The following is a 22,264-nucleotide window of genomic DNA, read 5'->3' on the forward strand; positions in this document are numbered from 1 at the left end:
ATTTTTAGTAGAAGAATTGCATGCTGAAATGCTGAAATTTCTTTTTTGAGGGGTTTAAAATTAATTATTTTAACTGAATATATGTAAATTTTTCCTTTTTTGTTGAAAATTGATTTTATTTTTTGTTAAAATTTAATTTTTGTACTGAAAATTAAACTTCTCCATTTTTGTTTGATATTTTTTTTAATTCGAAAATTTAACCATTCGTTAAAAATTCTTTTCTTTTTGGTTAAAATTGCACATCTTAATTTAATTTAACTATTCATTAAATATTCTTCTTCTTGGGTTAAAATAGAATAACTTAATGGATGGTTGAACAACTTTATTTAAAAAATCAATTTTTTTCGTTGAAGATTTTATTATTGTAGTGAAAAATGTTTTTTTTTGTTGTTGTTGAAAATTAATGTTTTCAAATCCCTTTGGTTGCAAATTCAACTATTTGGTTTAATATTTATTTTTTTTATTGTTAGTTCAACTATTTGGGTAAAAGTTGAATAAACATATTAAAAAAAATGTTTTTTTGTTTGTTTAAAAGTTCATTTCTTTTGTGGAAATTTGAACTATTTTGTTGAAAATTCATTTTAATTGGAGGTTAAAAAAATTTTTTTTTAATTTAATTTTTCGCTGAAAATTTTAATTTTCCAATCTCGGTTGAAAATTGGTCTTATTAGTTTTAAAAATTCATCTCTTTTGGTATAAATTTCATTATTTTGTTGAAAATTCATCTTTTTTAGTTGAAAGAAAGAAAGAAATTTGGAATAATTTAATTTTAATTTAAAATAATTGTTTAACCCGCAAACGGTACACTAATGCGGAAAGTTTTTGTTTTTGCAATGTTAATATTAAATATTTAATATATATGGGGATAATCCGCTGCAGCTGTGTTTCCGTAAATACCAAACAAAATGAAAAAACTTTGGGTGCGAATTCGCACCAGTGTACCGTTTGAGGGTCAAAGGTCATATAATTGATATTTTCTCTGCAGGCCTACATTGTGAGAGTTGTGAAAGAACAATTGGGAATGAGAACTTTAGCGATTGGTGATGGAGCCAATGATGTCAGTATGATTCAGACAGCAGACGTCGGAGTTGGAGTTTCAGGCCGAGAAGGAACTCAGGCAATCATGGCATCGGATTTTGCGATCGCTCGATTTCCCATGCTCTCGAGACTTCTGCTCGTTCATGGCCACTGGTGTTACGATCGCCTAGCCCGGATGGTTCTCTACTTTTTCTACAAGAATGCCACCTTTGTCTTCCTCCTTTTCTGGTTCCAGGTACACTTCACTATTTCATAAATGCGCAAAATTGTAATTGAAAATTGTTGCAATTTTAATTTCTGACAATCTGCTTTCAGCTTTATTGCGGATTCTCGGGAGCAGTGATGATCGATCAGATTTATCTGATGCTCTACAATCTATTCTTCACTTCACTGCCGCCACTCGCTCTGGGTATCTATGATCGAATCGCTCCAGGAAAAGTCCTTTTTGCCAATCCGCAACTTTACAAAAGAGGACGTTTGGCTCTCGTTTATCAGCCACATTCATTCTGGCTCACGATGGCAGATGCTCTGTATCAGAGCATTGTCATTTTCTTTCTCACGGAAGCTGTAAGTTCATTTCTTCTTATTTTACGGGGTTGCTGCGGATCAGGGAATTTCGGAAATTCAGGGAAAGTCAGGGAATTTAAAACTGGTCATGGAATTTCAGGGAATTTTCGATAAACTGAAGACGTCTGGCGTCCTGGAAATCCTTGAAAACATGAAAATGTCATTGCATTTTTTATTCCCTCAAAGAAAAAAAATAGTCTCTTTAACTTGTTCTCTGCTATACGAAAAAAGACTGCTGAATCGCTAATTTTTTGCGCTTTATTTGAAAGTAGAAAAACACATTTTTTTTAACAAATGGGAATGGTGGTCGACCATTTCGCCACCTGGTGTCGAATAGGTAGGAGAATTTTAAAGTAAAATTTTAATTTTTGCATCAAAGTCTTTTTATGATTGTTTCGTGAAGTATGAAGCAATGATTGAATACTAAAAATAAATCTTCATCAAAAATAAATAGTTTTAGATTGAATTTCCATCTTATACATTGATAAAACACACTTTTTAGCTTTAGAGTTGGACTGATTCTCGTGAAAATTTAACAATTTGGTATAAATTTGAACTATTTGATAGAAAATTATATATTTTTAATATAATGGAAATAATTTAGAAACTCAAAAATATAAATAAAAAATTAATCGAATAAAATTTGGACTAACATCGCATTCATTGTTGAATGTATTTAGTTGTAAATTGAGATAATTTGTTAAAAGTTCATCTTTTTTGGTAGAAAATTAATTTTGTTTTGTCGAAATTCAATTATTTTGTAGAAATTTCATAGTTTCGCCTCAAAAATGAAAAAATTTGGTAAAAAATGTATGTATTTTGTTGACAATTCGCCGTTTTTTGGTATGAAATCGATTTTTTTTATTAAATCCAAGTATTTTTTATTTTAAATTTAATTAAGTAAAATCGGTTTAACTTTTTATTTGGAAATTTAACTATTTATTTAGAATTTGGTTAAAAAATAAACTATTTTGTTGAAAATTAAAATCTTTTTTGGACGTAAAATTCAACTATCTAGTTGAAAATTACTCTTTTTTGGTTGAAAATTCATCTCGTTGTTGAAAGTTGAACTTCTTTCTTAAAAAATTAATTTTTTCGATTAACAATTGATATTTCTCGTTAAAAATTTAATTTTTTGTTGAAAAATTCATCATTTTGGTTTGAAAATTAATTAATTCGATAGAAAATTCACCTAATTGGTCGAAAATTCAATTTTTGTGGAAAATTCATTTTTTCGGGTTGAAAATTAACTTTTTTGTCGAAAATTGGTTCTTTGGACTTGAAAAGTCAACAAATCTGTAACAAATCTGGTTAAAAAGTGGCCCTTGTTAGACTAAAAATATTTGGTTAAAAAAGAAAAGATTTTGTTAAAAATTCAAATACTTTGGTAAAAAGTCTTGTTAAAAATAATTTTTTTTTTTAAATTTAAAATTCACCTACTTAACTAAAAGTTGAAGTACTTTGCTTAAAGTTTATTTTTTTATTTTGGTTGAAATGTCCTCTTCTGGTTAAAAATGCAATTGTTTGGTTAAAAAATCACTTTTTTTGGTTCAAAATTGAACTATGTTGTTGAAAATGTATTTTTTAAAAAGAAACGTTGTCTTTTTTTAATTAAAAAATGCTACTATTTGTATAAAAATTCATTTATTTTGTTAAAAAGTCCTTTTTTCTGCAAAAAATTAATCTTCTTGATTTAAAATTCGTCCTTTTTTTGTGAAATTAATTTTGTAAATTGAAAACTCAACTGTTATGTTGTCAATTTTATTATTTTGTTCAGAGAAATTTTTTTCATGAAATATTAACTATTAAGTATCCATTAAGAATTCATCTTTTTATAGAAAATTAAAAATTCAACTTTTTTGTTAACAATTCAAATGTTTTGGTAAAAAGTATTGTTTTATTAAAAATTCATTTTTTCGGTTGATAATTGATCATTTTAGTTTAAAATTCTATTTTTTTGTACGTTTTGTAGAAAGTTCAACTGTTTGATGAAAATTTTAACTTTTTTTTTAAATTAATATTTTCGGGTTGAAAATTCGTCTTTTTTTGGTAAATCCGTGCTTGAAAGTTGAACTATTTTATTCAGAATTCATTTTTTCAATTAAAGATAAATAATTTCAATTTGAAATCCACTGTTTTGTAGAAAATTCCATTGTTCTGGACAAATTTCGCTTTTCTAAACTGGAAATTATTGCTTTCCAGCAAAGACTTATTTATTCCATTTTTTGTAAAAAAAAGAGATTTTTTTTCGACGTAAAATTCAACTATCTAGTTAGAAATTCGTATTTTTGTTAAAAATTCAGCTCCTTGGTTGAATGTTGAACTACTCTATTAAAAATTCTTTTTTTTATATAGATGCATAATTCCAGTTAAAAATTAAACCATCTAATAGAAAACTCCTCATTTTGACTTAAAATTTAACGATTTGATAGAAAATTAAACTATTTTGTAGAAAATGTAACTATTATAGTATTTTTTTATTTGAAACTTCAACTATTTATTTAAAAATTGATATATTTTGTTAAAAAAATTTTTTTTAAGGATTAATCTTCTTGGTTGTAAATTTGTCGTTTTAAAAAATAAATTATTTTGTTAAAAATTCGAATATTTTGGTAAATGGTCTTGTTTTGTTGAAAATTCATCTCAGGTTAAAAATTGAACCATTTTGTTGAAAACTTATTTTTTCTATTCAAAATTTATTTGTTTTATTTGAAAACAGAACTATTTATTCGAAAATTCATGTATTTTTTGGAAATTTAAGTGTTTATTACAATTTAATTTTGTTTAGTAAAAATGTATTTTTAGTAGAAAATTAATCTTCTTGGATGAAAATTCGTTTTTTTTTTAGAATTCATTTTCATGGTTTGAAAATTCTACTATTTCCTTAAAAAATCAACTATTTTGTTGAAAATTCATCTCAGGTTGAAAATTGAACCATTTTGTTGAAAACTTATTTTTTTCTATTCAAAATTTATTTGTTTTATTTGAAAACAGAACTTTTTATTCGAAAATTCATGTATTTTTTTCAAATTCAAGTGTTTATTACAAATTAATTTTGTTTAGTAAAAATGTATTTTTATTGGAAAATTTATGTATTTTGTTAAAAAAGATGGTATTTTTTTACTAGAAAATTAATCTTCTTGGATGAAAATTCGTTTTTTTTTTTAGAATTCATTTTCATGGTTTGAAAATTCAACTATTTCTTTAAAAAATCAACTATTTTGTTGAAAATTGAACTCTGGTTGAAAATTTAATAATTATTTTATTGAGATTTTTTTATTTTGTATGAAATATTAATTATTATAGTTTTTCTAACGAATTCACCGTTTTGTTGAAAATTCAACTATCTTTGAGGTTCGATATTTCTTGTTTCAAAATTCGTCTATTGGGAAGAAAATTGGTCTTTTTTGATTGAAAATTCATTGTTTTCAGTTAAAAATTAAACAGTCTTCTAAACAATTCAATTCTTGATTGAAAATGCAACGGTTTTTTGTTTGAAAATTCGGTCATGTGTTTGAAAATGCACCTATTTTATAAGAAAATCATATTTTTTGGTCTAAAATTGGACGGTTTTATTAAAATGTAACTATTTTGGTGATAATTACTTTTTAAATTTATTTTTTCAACTACAAATTTGACTATTTCATAATGGATTGAAATGTTATCTTCTTCAGTTGAAAATGCAACTATTTGGCTGAAAAATCCTGTAGTTTGTTGAAAATTCGGCTTTTGTGGTAGAATATTAATATTTTTGGCGACTAATTTGTTTCTTCGGTTAAAATATCATTTCTTTATTAAAAATGTAACTATTGGGTTGACAATTCTTGTAAAAATTCACATATTTGATTCAAAATTGATTTATTTTATTACAAATTATTCATTTTGGTTGAAAATTTAATTCTTTAGTGGAAAATTAGGCTTTTTATAGAAAATTAATTTTTTTGTTGAGAAGTACTCTTATTAGTTGAAGCCACATTTTTCTGTTTGTTTTTTTACAAAAAAAATTTTATTGAAAAGTTTTATTTCTAACTGAAAATTTAACTATTTTATTTTTGGTTGAAAATTTTTTTCTAGTTGAAAATTCATGTATTTTGTTGAAAATTTGTCTTTTTTGTTAGAAAATTAATCTTTTTGGCTGAAAATTTTTAATTTTTTAGTTGAAATATTATTTTTTTAAATAAAAATGTAACCATTTAATTTTTGCCTAAAAATTTATCTTTGTTGGTTGAAAATTAATTTATTTTGTTGATAATCCATTTATTTGGTTCAAAAATCGATTATTTTGATAGAAAATTAATATTTTTGGGAAAAAATTTGGTTGAAAATTCTAATTTTTTTTAATTAGATTATTTTTATTTGATAATTCAAATCTTTTTCCGTGGACATATCAAGTTTTTGTTAAAAATTCATTTTATTTATTGAAAATTCAAAAATTTCGTTTGCCTCAACATTATTGATTTCTAAGGTGTAAGGTTTTTTTGATACCCTATAGAAAAACGTATAACGTTAAGATAAAAGTCAGGGAATTTCGAAATTGGGATTTTGTAGCAACGCTCTTTTAGTTTCTCATTTTTAAAATTTTTTGTCTATAAAAATACGTTCTCTTTCATTTCCAGGCTTATCATGACTCGGACGTTGATATTTGGGAATTTGGAACGACAATTACTACCTCTTGTTTAGTTGCGATGTTAATCAACGTCAGTATAGAAACCAGATCCTGGGTAAGACTTCAACTAACAAAATTAATATTAAATTAATATTGACCCTTAAAGTGCATTGTGGGTGTCCCAGACCCCAAGGCATCTAGCTTTAGTTGGAGACACTAACTGTAATTAAGGTCGTTTAGCCTACTGCGTCAAGCGTCAGTCTACTAGTAGCAGCTGCTGAAAGTGGAGGTAAAAAAATCGTGGGGTGTCAAACACCCAGTGTGCAGTTAGTGAGTGAAAAAGTAATTTTGGAGAAATTTTTTTTGAAAATTTTATTGATTTTTGTATAGTTTTTAACGTAAGTATATCATATGAAGTGAAATAATTTTTTTTCTCGATTATTTCATACTATTTTTCTTTGTAGATGGCTTATATGCATGTAAAAAAAGTTCCTCAATTTTTATAATAATAAATCGATTTAAAAGCAAAAAATCGGATTCATCATTTTATCATAAAATTGACTTTTCAACTGTGCAAATAACATATCTTTTTTGAAAGCACCCATGCTGCAATATTTTTTTTATGAAAGTACACTATTTCAAAAGTATAGTCATACATTTTCAGGTTAAAATTATTAAAATTGCGTGAGTTATGAATTTTTAAGTAAAAAAAAAACCTTTTTTCACTTGTTTCTTTTCATTCATTTTTTTTAACAAACTTAAAATAAATGACTATAAAATCAACTCTACCTTATAAAAGATACTTTAAACTATATCGGATAATTTTATTGTGACAAAATATTCAATAGGGGTTAAACAATACATGATTAAATACGCTGGGGTATAGAATACCCACCATGTACTTTACAGTGATTTTTACCATGCATACACTTTGAGGGTTAAAGTCTAAAGTTTTTATGAGAATAAAATATTTTACTCTTAAATTTCAGACTTTGATCCACGGAGCTGCGATTTTGGCATCTCTTGGAGCCTTTTTTGGATTTTGCCTCCTTTACAACGCAGTTTGCATCAACTGTATGGGACTGCCAGGTTCCTATTGGGTTATGCAGAAGGCAATCACCAGACACGCTTTTTGGCTCACAGTCATTTTAGCTTCAGTTCTCGCCATGTTGCCCAGGTAAATATAAAAAAAAAAATTTCTTAATGTATTCTATAGAATTCCTGAAAACAAAACCAAAAATCGAACGACCAAATTTTGACAACCATCACCAAATGTTCCTATTTTAATTTGAGAAAAAAGATCCTCTTTTAACACAAAAATAATATTTTTCCTAAAAAAGAAAAAATATATGGACAAAAATAAAAAAGAAGAAAGAAAAATGAGAGAAAAGAATTTTTCCGAAGATAACGGGGTGTCTACTCACCAGGAAAACCTTGAATTATCAGGAAATTTTTATATACCTAGGAAAACTTGGAAATGCTAGTGAATTTTTTTTAAGTCAGTAATATAAAAAGTAAATTACAAAGCTATTGAAATTTGTCTGAGCTCAATTATGTTGTTAGTATTGGTCATTTATTTAATCATTAAATGGTGATAAATGATATGTTTCCGAATATTCTGTAAACATTTGTTAAAACTCCATAAATGAAACGCAAGATTAATTTTCTACCAAAAAAAGTCGAATTTCTAATGAAATATTTGAATTAATAAACTAAAAAAAATATTGATTTTCAACCAAACATTGGCATTTGTAACGAAAAAATTTATTTGCTTCAAAAAATATGATTTTTTAACAAAATACATACATTTTCAATCGAATCGATGAATTTTCTACAAACAAAAAGTATCAACAAAGTAAATAAATTTTTAACCAAAAAGATTAATTTTCTGTAGAGAAAAATTTAAACAAATATATACATTTTTAATAAAAAATGGAATAGTTCAATTTTCAGAACGTAATAAATAAAAAATTAACACTAATTAATATTTCAACCAAAAAAGATTTTTATTTTAACTTAAGAGCAGTGGTATTCAATAAAAAAAATACGAATTTTCTCGACAAATTAGTTGCATTCTCAACCAAGAACGATCGATTTTTGACCAAAGTGTTACATGTTTTACCAAAAAGAATTAAATTTCTAAAAAAATAGATGCATTTTTAAACTTAAAGGAGGAATTTTCAACTAAAAAGGGTAACTTTTCAACAAGATAGTTAATTTTCTTCTAAACTGTTAAAAATCTAAGCTCAAAAGACGTATTTTCTAAAAAGCAGTTCAGATTTTCAACCTAAAATATTTTTTTTTAACAAAATGTTAATTTTCGAAAAAAATTGATTTTTCCACCAAAACATTAATTTTCTACTAAAAAAAAATTTTTTAAAAAGAAAGAAATTGTCAACCGAAAAGATTAATTTTCTACCCCATAAAAAATGTTTACAAAATACATAAATTTCTAACAAAAAATAGAATAATAGTTCAATTTTCAGTTAAAAAATTATTTGTACAACCAAAAAAAAAAGAATTTTCAGCAAATAGTTAAATTTTTAACAAGAAATTGCATTTTTAACAAAGTAGTCCCACTTTCAACCAAGTAATTAAATTTTAAAAAAAATTAAATTTGCAACGAAAAATGTAGTAGATACTTCAGCCAAAAAAGATTTTAATTTTAACTTAAGAGTATTGGTATTCAATAAAAAAAAATGCGAATTTTCTCAACAAATTAGATTTATCCTCAAACAAAAACGATTGATTTTTAACGAAACAGTTTCATTTTTGACCAAAAAAGCATACATTTCTACAAAAATATACTAATTTTAAACCTAAAAGACAAATTTTCAAGAAAAGAGTTGAATTTTTAACTAAAAAAGATCAATTTTCAATAAGATGGTTAATTTTAAAACAAAAAATTAAATTTTTGACCAAATCGTTTTCGAGATCCCTCCTAACCTTTTAAGGTACAAGCCAAAAGGACGAACTTTCGGCAAAACAGTTGAATTTTAAACTTGTAAATAAGATTTTCCACAAAATAATTGATTTTTCAACCATAAAAGATTAATTTTCTACAAAAAAGTTTCATTTTCAAGCAAAAAAAGATTAAATATCTACGAAAAGAGATTATTTTTTAAACAAACAAAATTAATTTTAAACTGAGAAAGATTTTCCAGTGAAGAAGAGAAATATTTAACTAAATTGTTGAGTTTTCAACACGAAAATATGAATTTTCAAAGAAATATATATAATTTTCAACCAAATAGTTGAATTTTTAAGCTAAAAATAAAATTTTTGTACAAAATAGTTACATTTTTAAACCGAATATATGAATTTTCAATAAAAAATATTAATTTTTCACAATAGTTCAGTTTTCAACCCGAAAATATAAGTCAAGAAGAGAAAAAATCCACTAAATTCTTGAATTTTCAAGTAGAAAAAATGAATTTTCTACAAAAGAGTTGAGTTTAAAAAATAAAAAATATGGATTTTTAACAAAAAGATTCATTTTCAACCAAATTCTGTTTCAAGCTAAAAAGAGGACTTTTCTACAAAAAAAGTTTCATGTTCAACAACAAAAAATTTTATTTCTACGAAAAGAGATGCATTTTTAAATCAACAAAACGAACTCTCAACAAAAGTCTTGCATTTTCAAGTAAGAAAGGAAGTTTATCAAAGAAAGAACATTTTTTCTAAATTATTGAGTTTTCAAGCTAAAATTACAAATTTTCTATAAAAAAAGTTACATTTTTAACCCGAAAATATGAATTTTTAATAAAAATATTAATTTTCCACAAAATAGTGAAAGTTTCAATAAAATTGTTGAATTTTCAAGTAAAAAACACGACTTTTCGAAAAAACAGTTTAAATTTTCAACCCGAAAATTGGATACAAGAAGAGAGAAATTCCACTAAATTCTTGAATTTTCATGTCAAAAATATGAATTTTCTACAAAAGATTTGAATTTAAAAAATAAAACATATGCATTTTTAACAAAACGGTACATTTTTAACCAAATACTGTTTCAAGCTAAAAAGACTAATTTTCTACAAAAAAAAGTTTCATGTTGAACAACAAAAAATTTTATTTCTACGAAAAGAGATGCATTTTTAATTCAACAAAACGAACTTTCAACAAAAGTCTTACATTTTCACCTAAGAAAGGTTTTTCATCGAAGAAAAAACTTTTAATTCTAAATTATTGAGTTTCAAGCTAAAAATTCGAATTTCCTATTTAAAAAAAGTTGAATTTTAAAACCGAATAAATTAATTTTTAACATAATAGTTGAATCATTAACCAGGACCGATAAATTTTCTGCAACAAAACAATTGTATTTTTAAACAAATATATGTTCCTGCATAAAAGAGGAATTTTCCAAGGAAAAAGACCAATTTTCAGTCTGAAAATTTGAATTTTCTGTCTGAAAATTGTAATTTTTAACGAAAAAATTCAGTTTCAACCAAATATACCTGGAAATCCCAGAAATTAAATACCTGGAAACAACTTGGAATTATCATGGATTTTTTTTCAAGGATTTGAGTAGACACTCTGGATAATGAAATGTAACCCATATTTTTGTTTGTTTTTAATTAAGGATAATGAATAATTTTTTTGTATTTCAGGTTACTATACAGAGCTGTGAGAACAACTGTAGCACCGGACATGATTCAGCGCACAGTTTCTGAGTACGCATCCAAAAACGGAGCGCAGTCTAGAGTAGGAAGAATTCCAGAAAGAAGCGAGGCAGATTTGGTAGCTTGGTCTCGATCAACTCAACATGCTACAATCAGGTAATTTTTTTTATTTATTTACTTTAGGGCCTGTGCATAAATTACGTAGTCTTTTTTTTCGTGAGGGGGGAAGGTCAACAATTTTTTAATTTTTTTACACTTGGGGGGGGGGGGGGGGGGGGGGGGAGTACGTGGTAAAAATTATTTCTTGTGTAAGAATTTTTTCATCTGTAATTCACTAAAAGACAAAACTTTCAGAATTTGGTAGAACATTAAAATATGTAGTCGAAAGATTAACTAATTTGATGATAAATGATTTTTTTTTTAGTAGAAGTTTCATCTGTTTTGTTAAAAATGTATGTATTTTTTTTGTTAATATCCATTGTTTTTGGTACAAAATTAATCTTCTATTAATCAAACAGAGAATTAATCTTATTCTTTCGAAAATAAATTTTTGTAACTGAAAATTCAACTTTTTTCAGAATTGATCTTTTTTTTTTGTTAAAAATTCATTTTTTTTAGTTAACGATTCATCATTTTAGATAAAAATTAATTTCTTTTGTCGAAAATTTAACTATTTTATTCCAATTTTATGTGTAGATCGTCAATGCTCTTGGTTCAAAATTTAACTGTTTGTTTGTAAATTAATTTTTTTTCAAATGGAAATTTAAATCTTCCATTTTTACATAGAATATTTACCTTTTTTAGTTAAAACTTTAACAATTTGGTTCAAATTTAACCTGTTTTTTTTTTAAATAAAAATATTAGTTAATTGAAATATTAACTGTTACATTTTTTGTTGAATATTCGTCTTTTTAGCTTGAAAATTCTTTTTGGTTTGTTGAAAATTGATTCTTTTTTCAAACTGAAAATGTAATAATTTCATTGAAAATGAACTGTTTCGTAGAAAACTCGTCTTGTTTTTGTTTAAACTTAATTTTTTGCCATAAAAATTTAGTATGTCATTTTTAGTTCAAAAATGATATTCTCTAGTTTAGAAGTTCAACTATTTGGTTGCAAATTGATTGAGAATTCGTCTATTTTTCGTAGAAAGTAAATTTTTTATGTTTGAAAATTAAAAAAAAAATTTGCTTAAAAATGCAACTGTTTGGTAGAAAATTGAATTATTTTTGTTTTAAAATAAAAATATTTTTTATTTGAAATGTTACTTTTTTTCGTTGAAAATGCATCTTTTTAGTTTGAAATTTTCATTTGTTTAAAAAAAAAAGTTTAAAAAGCTTTTGCATTTTTGGTTAAAAATTGATTTTGTTGTTGTTGAAAATTCATCTTTTTTGGCAAGAAAATCAATATTTTTGGTTGAAAATGTAACTATTTGGTTGAAAGTTGATGTATTTTTTTTAGAATTCGCGTTTTTGGTAGAAAATTAATCTTCTTTGTGAAAAAGCTCGTCTTTTAGGCTTGAAAGTTCAATATTTTGGTTGAAATTGTTTTTCTTTATTGTCTAAAAACTCATACTTTGTTAAAAATTCTTTCTTTTTTTATTTCCAAACATTTCATCCTCTTTAGAAATTCATTCTTTTTTTATTAAAAATCCAATTGTCATTTTTTAAGAATCAGTTTTGTTTAAGGATTCAACTATTTTGTTGAAAATTAGTTTTTTTTTATTTCATACTTCATCCTTTTTTGGTAGAAATTTTTGTTTTGTTAAAAGTGCAATTGTTTTTTTTTTTCAAGAATCAGTTTGATTGAGGATTCATTTTGGTTGGAAATTAAGATTTTTGTTGAAAATGTACATTTTTGGGTTAAAACTTCAACTGGTTATGTCGAGCCTTAGTTGTTATGTTTTTTTTTTGGAAAATTATATATATTTTTTATTATAAAATTTTAGATATTGAATTTTTGGAGAAAATTTGATCATTTTTCGTTTAAATGTTCAAATATTTGGTAACACATTTATGTAATTTATTGAAAATTCGTTGTTTTTAGTAGAAAATTCCTTTTTTTGTTTTAAGATTCATCATTTTAGTTGAAAATTTATTTTGTGTGTGTTAAAAATTCATTTATTTCTCCTGAAAATTAAAATTTTTTTTGAAAATTGAACTGTTTTGTAGAAAACTCATCTTGTTGTCTGGAACATTTAAGAATTTAGTAGAAAATTCAACTATTTTGTAGAAAATATGTTTTTTTTATTAAAAATTAATTTTTTGCAATAACAATTTTAAAATGGCATTATTAGTTCAAAATTGATCTTTTTAGTTTAAAAATTCAATTATTTGTTTGAAAATTTATGTACTTTATTGAAGTGTCATCTTTTTGTTAAAAAATAATATTTTTAACTGAAAATTTAACAATTTTGTTGAATATTCAACTGTTTGATTGAAAACTAATGTTTTGATTGAAAATTGATATTTTTATAGACAGTTAATCTTTTTGTCTGAAGATTCAAGTATTCGAATAAAAATTCGTCTTTTTTGTTTTAAGATTTCGTTATTTTATTAAAAAAATTTTTTTTTCGAAAATTCGTTTTCTGTTTGTTAAAAATTCATTTTTTTCTCGTGAAAATTAAAAAAATTGCGTTGAAAATTTAACTTTTTAGTATAACATTCAACTGTTTTGTATAAAATTAGTTTTTTTGTCAAAGAATTCAACTATTTTTTCGATAATTTATGTAATTCATTGAAAATTTTTCTTCTTTCGTAGAAAATCAATTTTTTTGGTTGAAAATTCATCTTTTTGGTTAAAAATTTCGGTTTGTTTGTTAATAATAAATTTTCATAATTAAAAACTTAACTCTTTTGTTACCATGCTTGTTTGAAGATTCAACTATTCGGTTAATTTGATTTTGTTATTTGCTTAAAATTCGTCTTGTTTGATAGAAAATTAATCTTCTCTGTTTAAAATAAAAAAATGTTGTTTTAAATATGTAACTAATTAACCTATTTTTGTTTTAAAATAAAAATATTTTTAAGTTGCATTATCAACTATTACTTTTTGTTCGTTGAAAATTCATTTCTTTAGGGTGAAAATTCGTTTTTTATTTATTTAAAAGAAAAAAATCATTTCTTTAACTGAAATTTTAACTGTTTTATAGAAATATTAACTGTTTTCTACAAAATTAGTTTTTTTTTATGCTGAAAATTAATATTTTGTAGCAAAAATGTAACTATTGAATTTTTCTTTAAAAATGTTTTTTTTTCAGTTTAAAAATTCATATATTTGTTCGAAATTTTATGAAATTAATTGAAAAATCGTCGTTTTTAGTATAAATTTAATCTTTTTTGCTTAAAAATGTAATTGATATTTTTTTAAGAATCATTTTTGGTTAAGGAATGAACTATTTTGTTGAAAATTCGTTTTTTTTTTAAATTTCATAATTCATCCTTTTTTTGGTAGAATTTTTGTTTGTTTCATAAAAATGCAAATTATTAAAAATTTTAAGAATCAGTTTTGGTTGAGGAGGTTGAAAATTCAACTATTTCATTGAAAATTGGTCTTTTTTGGTACAATTTAAATGTATTTTATTTGAAATGAAAGTATTTCGTCAGACAAAATAATGACTATTAGATTGTATGTTAAGAATGTATCTTTATTGTTTTTATGTTGAAATTCTTTGTTAATTAATAAGAAATAAAAAGGCGATGAAAATTATTCAATACCAGAGGGGGGGGGGGGTAATATTACATAAACCAGTAAAGGAGGGGTGGGCTGGGGGGTCGTTTATGGTTTAAAATTTCAGGGGGAAAAAATTTACCTATTTTATGCACGATCCCTTATAGTATAGATTCTCGGATCCTTTCAGTAATTAAAAAATTGATTTCTATTGAATTCATTTTTAATTTAATTATCAGTGCTTAATTGCAGGCCAGAGAGTTACGAGTCGAAAAACAACGTATTGACGACAATAGTTGCCTGAAATCTGGGAACTCCTCTTTAAGTAAACTAGGAAGTGAAAAGAAGAGAATTTTATCTAATCTTAGCCGAATTCCTATATAAGACTACCATAATAGAGAACAAATCTGCCTGTGAGCAAGAAAGCTGCAAAATATATCGTATTAATTAATTATAGTAGTATAGCTAAGCGGTGGTTCACTGCTACTTACCGAGCGAGCATGGTTCTGTTACCGACAGAAAATTTACCGACAGCAGATAATTACCATTGGTCGGTAGTGCAGATTCCCTCAAGATTCATGAGGGAAAAAACATCTGGTCTCGATAACTTAGCGTGGACGAGAACTCGCTCAGCTGTACTACTAATGATAATCAGTCACTGCTGTGTCTATTTTTTTCGTCAAGTGGCCTTAATCGCAGACTGTTGTTCGTTGCATTTATTGGCTGTGACTTATAGGGACCAAGTCTGTTCTTAGTTCAATTAGCATCGAAAGATGCGATCGCAATCGGAGATAGAAAAAAAAAATAAATAAACGAGAGAACAAGAAAACTGTTCAATGAGAGTAGACATTTAAATAATTATGTAAAATATGTAAAATAGGTGACAAATGTTGTTTCAAAATGTGCATAGACGATTGTAGAAGTATAGAAAGTAGATAGGCGTGTTTTTAAAGACGACACGTATTTTGTTATTCAGCTGATATCGACGCTGATGCCTGTATTACTACATATTATTATTATTTTTATTATTATTAATATTGTATTAATTTTAAAGAGATATGTGAGACATACTTAATAGATTTTTACGATTACGATGTACCTTAGAAGTATTAGGAGATATGTATTTTGATAAATTACGGATTAGCCGAGGTGGCGATGAAGTCGCTCTTTTTAAGAGAACGGAGAAAGATTTTTAAAAACTGATTGATTTTTAATAATTGAGGTTTGAGTTGTATATATATGAAAGAAAAAAAAAGAGCATCTAATTTATTCGCTTGTAATTATATTTCTGTATCTTCGAGTAATGACCGGCTCCTTAATTCTTTTCTTATTTATACTTTTCTGTGCCATGGACACCACTTTTCTGTATGTTATATTAGGCAATTTTATAAACGTAACGGAGATGTGAGGCGAATAAATCGTGGCTTTATTTTATTCATTAAGTGGGTCTTTTTATTTACTGCGAATCCTAGCATTAAATATTTTTACTTTTTGGTAAAAGTGGGTACTTTATGGTTTTGAATTTCAGATTAGAAAAGTCGATTTGGGTAATTTTACAAATTTGCAAAAGAAAAATCTGTACAAGTTCGATTTCAACAGTTTTTTTAATAGTTTGGTTGAATTTCTATCCTTTTCATTTATATAATTCATTTTACAATCATATTTTTTGTTTAAAATTCATATTTTCGGTTTAAAAATTCAAAATCGAATTAAACTGTTTTTTAGAAAATTAGTTTTTTGTTGCTGAAAATTAATGTTATGTAATAACAATTTAACTATTGAATTGCTGGATAAAAATGGTTCTTTTTTAGTTTAAAAGTTTACGTATTTGGGTTAATCATTTATTAAATTCATTGAAAAATCTTTGTTTTTTGGAAAATTAATCTTTTTTGGTTGAAGATTCAACTATTCGGTTAAAAATTTATTTATTTTGTTGAAAATTCTTCTTTTTTGTTTTAATATTTATTATTTTAGTTGAAGATTGATTTTTTTTAGTTTGAAAATTCAACTATTTTGTTGAAAATTTATGTAATTCATTTCAAATTTTTCTTTTATCGTAGAAAATCAATCTTTTTGGTTGAAAATTCGTACTCGTTGAAAATTAATTTTTTCAATTAAAAACTTAATACTTTTCTTACAATTTTTGTTAAAATTGTTGTTAAAAAATGCAACTGTTTGGTAAAAAATTAATCTTATTTTGTTTTAATATAAAAATATTTTTAAACTGAATTATTAACTATTACTTTTTTTCGTTGAATATGCATCTTTTTAGGTTTGAAAATTCGTTATTATTATTTTTTAAATTAATTTCTTTAACTGAGAATTTAATTGATTTGTAGAAATTTTAGATGTTTTTCCCAAAATTAGTTTTTTTTTGCTGAAAATTAATTTTTTTATAACAAAAATGTAACTATTGCATTTTCGCTAAAAAGTGGATTTTTTTAGTATAAAAATTCATATATTTGTTCGAAATTTTGAGAAATTTATTGAAAAATCGTCGTTTTTAATAGAAAGATAATCTTGTTGGTTGAAGGTTCAACTATTCGGATAAAAATTTATTTATTTTGATGAAAAGTCGTCTTTTTTCTTTTAAGATTCATTATTTTATTCGAAAATCGATCTTTTTTAGTTTAACAATTCAACTATTTTGTTGGAAATTGATGTAATTCAATGCAAAATTCTTCTTTTTCTTAGAAAATAAGTCTTTTTGGTTCAAAATTCATATTTTTGGTTTTAAATTTTTGTTTGTTAAAAATTAACTTTTTAAATTAAAAACTTAACACTTTTGTTACATTTTTTGTTTAAAGATTTAACTTTCGGTGAATTTTTTTTTGGTGATTTGCATAAAATTCGTCTTGTTAGATAGAAAATTAATCTTCTCTGTTTAAAACAAAAAAAAAAATGGAAAGAAATGCAACTGTTTGGTAGAAAATTAACATTTTTGTTTTAAAATAAAATATTATTAAGTTGCATTATTAACTATTACCTTTTTTCCTTGAAAATTCGTCATTTTTGTTTATTTAAATAATTTCTTTAGCTGACAATTTAACTGATTTGTAGAAATTTTAATTGTTTTCTACAAAATTAGTTTTTTTATTAGTGAAAATTAATTTTTTATAACAAAAATTTAATTATTGCATTTTCAGTTAAAATTTGTTTTTTTTTTTTTTTAGTTTAAAAAATCATATATTTGTTGGAAATTTTACGAAATTTATTTTAAAATCGTCGATTTTAATAGAAAATTAATCTTCTTGACTGAAGGTTCAATTCTTCGAATGATAATTTATTTATTTTTAGAAAATTCGTCTTTTTTTAAGATTCATTATTTTAGTTGAAAATTGATGTTTTTTTATTTTAAAAATTCAACTATTTTGTTGATAATGTATGTAATTCAATGAAAATTCTTCTTTTTTTGTAGAAAATCAATCGTTTTGGTTCAAAGTTAATCTTTTTGGTTGAAATTTTTTATTCTTTTGCTAAAAATTAATTTTTTAAATTAAAAACTTAACACTCTTGTTACAATTTTTGTTTGAAGATTGAACTATTCGGTTAATTTTGTTTTGTAATTTGCTTAAAATTAACCTTGTTTGATAGAAACTTTATCTTTTCTGTTTAAAATTTTGAAAAAATTGTAAAAAAATGGATTAACCTATTTTTGTTTTAAAATCAAATATTTTTAATTTGCATTATTAACTATTACCTTTTTTCGTTTAAAATTCGTCATTTTTTTTTATTTAACTAATTTCTTTAACTGAGGATTTAACTGATCTGTAGAAATTTTAATTGTTTTCTATAAAATTAGTTTTTTTTTTTGATGAAAATTACATTTTTTTTAACAAAAATGTATCTATTGCATTTTCGGTTAAATTTTTTTTTTTTAGTTTAAAAATTCATGTATTTGTTAGAAATGTTATGAAATTTATTCAAGAATCGTCGTTTTTAGTATAAAATTAATATTGTTGGTTGAAGGTTCAACTATTCGGTTCAAAATTTATTTATTTTGTTGAAAATTCGTCTTTTTTAAAGGAGAATTAAAATTTGTTATTGGAAATTTAACTATTTGGTTCAAAGTTGATGTATTTGTTTTAGAATTCGCCTTTTTGGTAAAAAATTAATCTAAATTTTTATTTTTTGTGATATTTTGTAAAAGTAGGTAAGAGTTTTGAAGTTTAGATTATTAAAGTCGATTGAGAAAATTTTACAAATTTTCAAAAGAAAAATCTATCCAATTTTGATTTTAACAGTTTAAATAAATAATTACGTGAATTGATATTTTTGTAAATTATGATAAGTTTTAAAAAATAAACAATAATTGATTTGACCAAATGATTCTAAATCCGTGCAAAGTTTAAGAATTTCCATACTGGTGTTTTAATTCGAAATTCTTATTCATTAAAAAAATGTAAACGTGCAATTGAAACTTTATGAAATATTTTTAACTTAAAAATAACGTCATAATAACAAATTCGCAATTAAAGGCTTTTATTAAATTAAAAATATTTTTCAGTCTAAATTAGTCCATTTTTAATCCGTTTAATTTGTAAGTTTTTCATTAAGAAAAAGAACATATATTTAATATTTTGGAATTTTGACTGTTCACTTGAGGCGATTAAATTTAAGCCAAATATTTAAAAGAAAAAATTCTAAACTTAGTTTTTTTGACATAGAAAGCTTTAAATTGTTAAATTTTAGGAAAGCTTTTAAACTTTTAACTTCACCATTTTTATTCTATTTAAAACATGTTTAATTTGTAAGTGAAATTGTTGAATTTTCATGTATAAATAATAATTTGACCCTTATTATTTGTAAAAAGAATTTGAGTAATTTTAAGAGATATTTAGAAATTTTGAAAAGATTCAAAATTAATTTAAATATTGAAATAATTTCAAGTGATTTAAACGAAGTGTTTTAACTTTTTTTCAGAACTTCCAAAACTATTTTAAAATAAATCGAATTTTTCCTACAATTTTGAGAAAATCCTGCAAATAAAAAAAAATCATTAGAATCTTTGAGGTTCTTTTTTGACAATTTTGAAAATCTTTTAAAATCTTTTTTTAATATTCTATTGAAATATTTTTTTTTACATGAAAAATTATTTTTAATTTTCCTATGAATCTTAAGAAAATGTTTCTATTCTTTTGAAGCATTTCACAATTCTTAAAGTCAAGTTCTAAATTAATTTTGATTCTTTTCAAAACTTCTAAATATCTTTTAAAATTACTCTTATTTTGTCTACAAACAATAAGTGTTTAATTTTGAAATAAAATTTCAGAGATTTTCAAGGATGCTTACACTATTTGAAATTAAAAAAATTTAACTTTTAATTCAAGAACTGCTAAATTGAAAAAAATTAATTATTCCAATTTTAATGTTTCTAGCCTAAAATAACTGAAAATAATATTGTTTTGAAAAATTGCAAAGTACATTTATTGATTCTTTAATTTAGAGTTTTGAACATTTTAACCTGGATTTATATTTTTGGATCCTACTCTAAATTTTTTAACTCTATAATTTATGAATGTTAACAGTTATGAATTTTGCAGTTTATCTGCATTTCATTTTAAATTGTGAAATTGAAAGTGTTAATGCCTTTTATTTTATACGTGTAAATTATTGAGCATTTGAATACAAAAATTTTGAATTTAAAAAGTTTTAAACTTCAATTTTGAAAGTTTAAAATTCGAGAGTTCCACTTTGAATGCTTTAATTTGTTGTTTTTTTTCGATTAAAACGGCCACGCTGCTGGAAAAACCTGAAAATTTCAAGGAATTTATTTTTAAGTCATAAAATTTTTTCGAGAGCGTGCTTAATTTGAAAAATTTTAATTATGAAAATAAATATGAAATGTCACTAATTTGTAAAAGTAGCTTTATATTACTATGTTTAACTATTTTGTTAAAAATTCATCTTCATTTTGGTTTGAAATTCGTTTTTTTAACTCATAATTAAACTATTCTATTCTTGGTTGAAAATTTATCATTTTTATTCAAAAATTCGTTCTTTCTGAGATCAAACTAATCTTCTTCAAAGTTGAAAATTCATCTTGTGCTTAAAAATTCAACAATTCACTTGTCGGTTGGAAAATTAAACAGTTTTGTACAAAATTAGTTTTTGTTGTTATCTAATTGTTTTGTAATACAAATTTAGTTATTACATAATTTAGTAATTTTATTGAAAATTATACGTTTTTATTAAAAAATTATTATTTTTTGGTTGAATATTCAACTATTCGGATAAAAATTTGTTTATTTTGTTAAAAAATCGCCTTTTTATTTTGAAATTCATGATTTAATATTATTAATATTAATTAGTGTTATTAATATTATAATATTTTTAACTGAAAATTTATCAATTTCATTGAAAATTTAGCTTTTTGGATTCAAATTAATTTTTGTTGTTAAAAATTAATTTTATGTAATAAAAATTTAACTATTCAAATTTTTTATCAAGATCTTTTTTAGCTTAAAAGTTTAACTATTTGGTTACAAATTTATGTATTTTTTTTTAAATTCGCCAGTTTTAGTAGAAAATTAATCTTTTTGGTTGAAAATTCCACTATCAGGATACAAATTTATCTATTTTTATTGAAAATTCGTCTTTTATTTTAAAATTCATCATTTTGTTTGAAAACTTGGTGGAAAATTCAACTGTTTTATTTTTTAATTAGTTGTTTTTTTGGTTGAAAATTAATTTTTTGCAATAATAATTTAAATATGGCATTTTTAGTTAAAAAGTTACCTTTTTAGACGAAAAATTCTACTATAATTTGGTCATTTTTTATGTCAGATTTAGAACTAAATTTTTTTTCCTTCTTCTTGAAAGGAAAAAAATGACACGTATTTTTTTTTTCACACTGATATGAAAATTTTCTTAAACAATGGGGATGTTGCATGAAATGAGATAAAAAGATATTTTGATTTTTTAGCAACTCCTTATTTTATTTCTAGGAGGAACTATTTTTTATTAAGTGAAAAACATGTTTTTTTTCTTAAAAAAGTTTGAGTATTACTCCCGCTCGCAACATTTTTCACCAAACGCATAGATTGGCTATATCCTTGTGACGTCATTCTTCGCGGGAACATTCAAACCACCTAAATTATAAAAATAGTAAAAATGGTTTCTAAACATAATGTTCAAAGTATAACTGTCTCTAAATGGCTTTCATATATCCTTAATAAATTAAAATGAATAATTATTACGAAGAAAAGAATTCAAATAGTCTGCCCAAATAGCTTCTGCGTTTTTAGGCATTGATAGGTTAGCTTAGATAATCAGCTGTCAAGTTTGAAAAGTAACATGGCGGCTAAAATGGTCTCATTGGTACTCAGTTGTATACCTTAGTGACGTCACATCTGTTTGAATATGACTAAATAGACGGAAACTAGAAATTACTTTTTTAAGCATTAAAACCATAAAAAATGGTTTCTTTTCTCCGTAAAGTCTACTATCCTTTTATATGTGTATTTCCGCAGTTATAATATGATTTAAGTAAGGGAAATGTTATAAGGTTTCATAGTGAGTAACACTGCCAAATCAAGAAGTAATCATTTAATTTAATTACAAGTGTAATTTTTGTAAAAAAATGTCTAAAAACGAAAAATCATGGTTTCAATTTTTTACACTAATTTCACTTTTCTGTCGAGGATTTTTTTTTTTCTTATATGACTAACGAAACAAGTGTATCAAGGTAAAGTAAATGGCAACGTGCCCAGAGGTAGACCGCGGAAAGAATGGTTAGAATGTGTGAATGAGACGCTACTTAGAA

The 22,264-nt window shown here is 24.0% G+C and overlaps 1 protein-coding gene across 2 annotated transcripts in view; it reads left to right on the forward strand.

Moving 5' to 3' along the window:
* Window positions 1-15,941, forward strand: part of LOC117168902 (probable phospholipid-transporting ATPase VD) — a 136,973-nt gene extending 121,032 nt beyond the window's left edge. Inside the window, exons 13-18 of one of the 2 annotated variants that reach the window (XM_033354834.1) lie at window positions 986-1,273; window positions 1,354-1,605; window positions 6,222-6,326; window positions 7,201-7,388; window positions 10,822-10,989; window positions 14,739-15,941. In XM_033354834.1, coding sequence (XP_033210725.1) covers window positions 986-1,273; window positions 1,354-1,605; window positions 6,222-6,326; window positions 7,201-7,388; window positions 10,822-10,989; window positions 14,739-14,745 — 1,008 coding nt within the window. In that variant the 3' untranslated portion in view covers window positions 14,746-15,941. The remainder of the gene's footprint in view (window positions 1-985; window positions 1,274-1,353; window positions 1,606-6,221; window positions 6,327-7,200; window positions 7,389-10,821; window positions 10,990-14,738) is intronic. The other variant, XM_033354833.1, reaches the window with a different exon arrangement.
* Window positions 15,942-22,264: the final 6,323 nt, after the last annotated feature.

Source organism: Belonocnema kinseyi, chromosome 3 (assembly GCF_010883055.1).
Source record: "Belonocnema kinseyi isolate 2016_QV_RU_SX_M_011 chromosome 3, B_treatae_v1, whole genome shotgun sequence".
Taxonomy (NCBI): Eukaryota; Metazoa; Arthropoda; class Insecta; order Hymenoptera; family Cynipidae; genus Belonocnema; species Belonocnema kinseyi.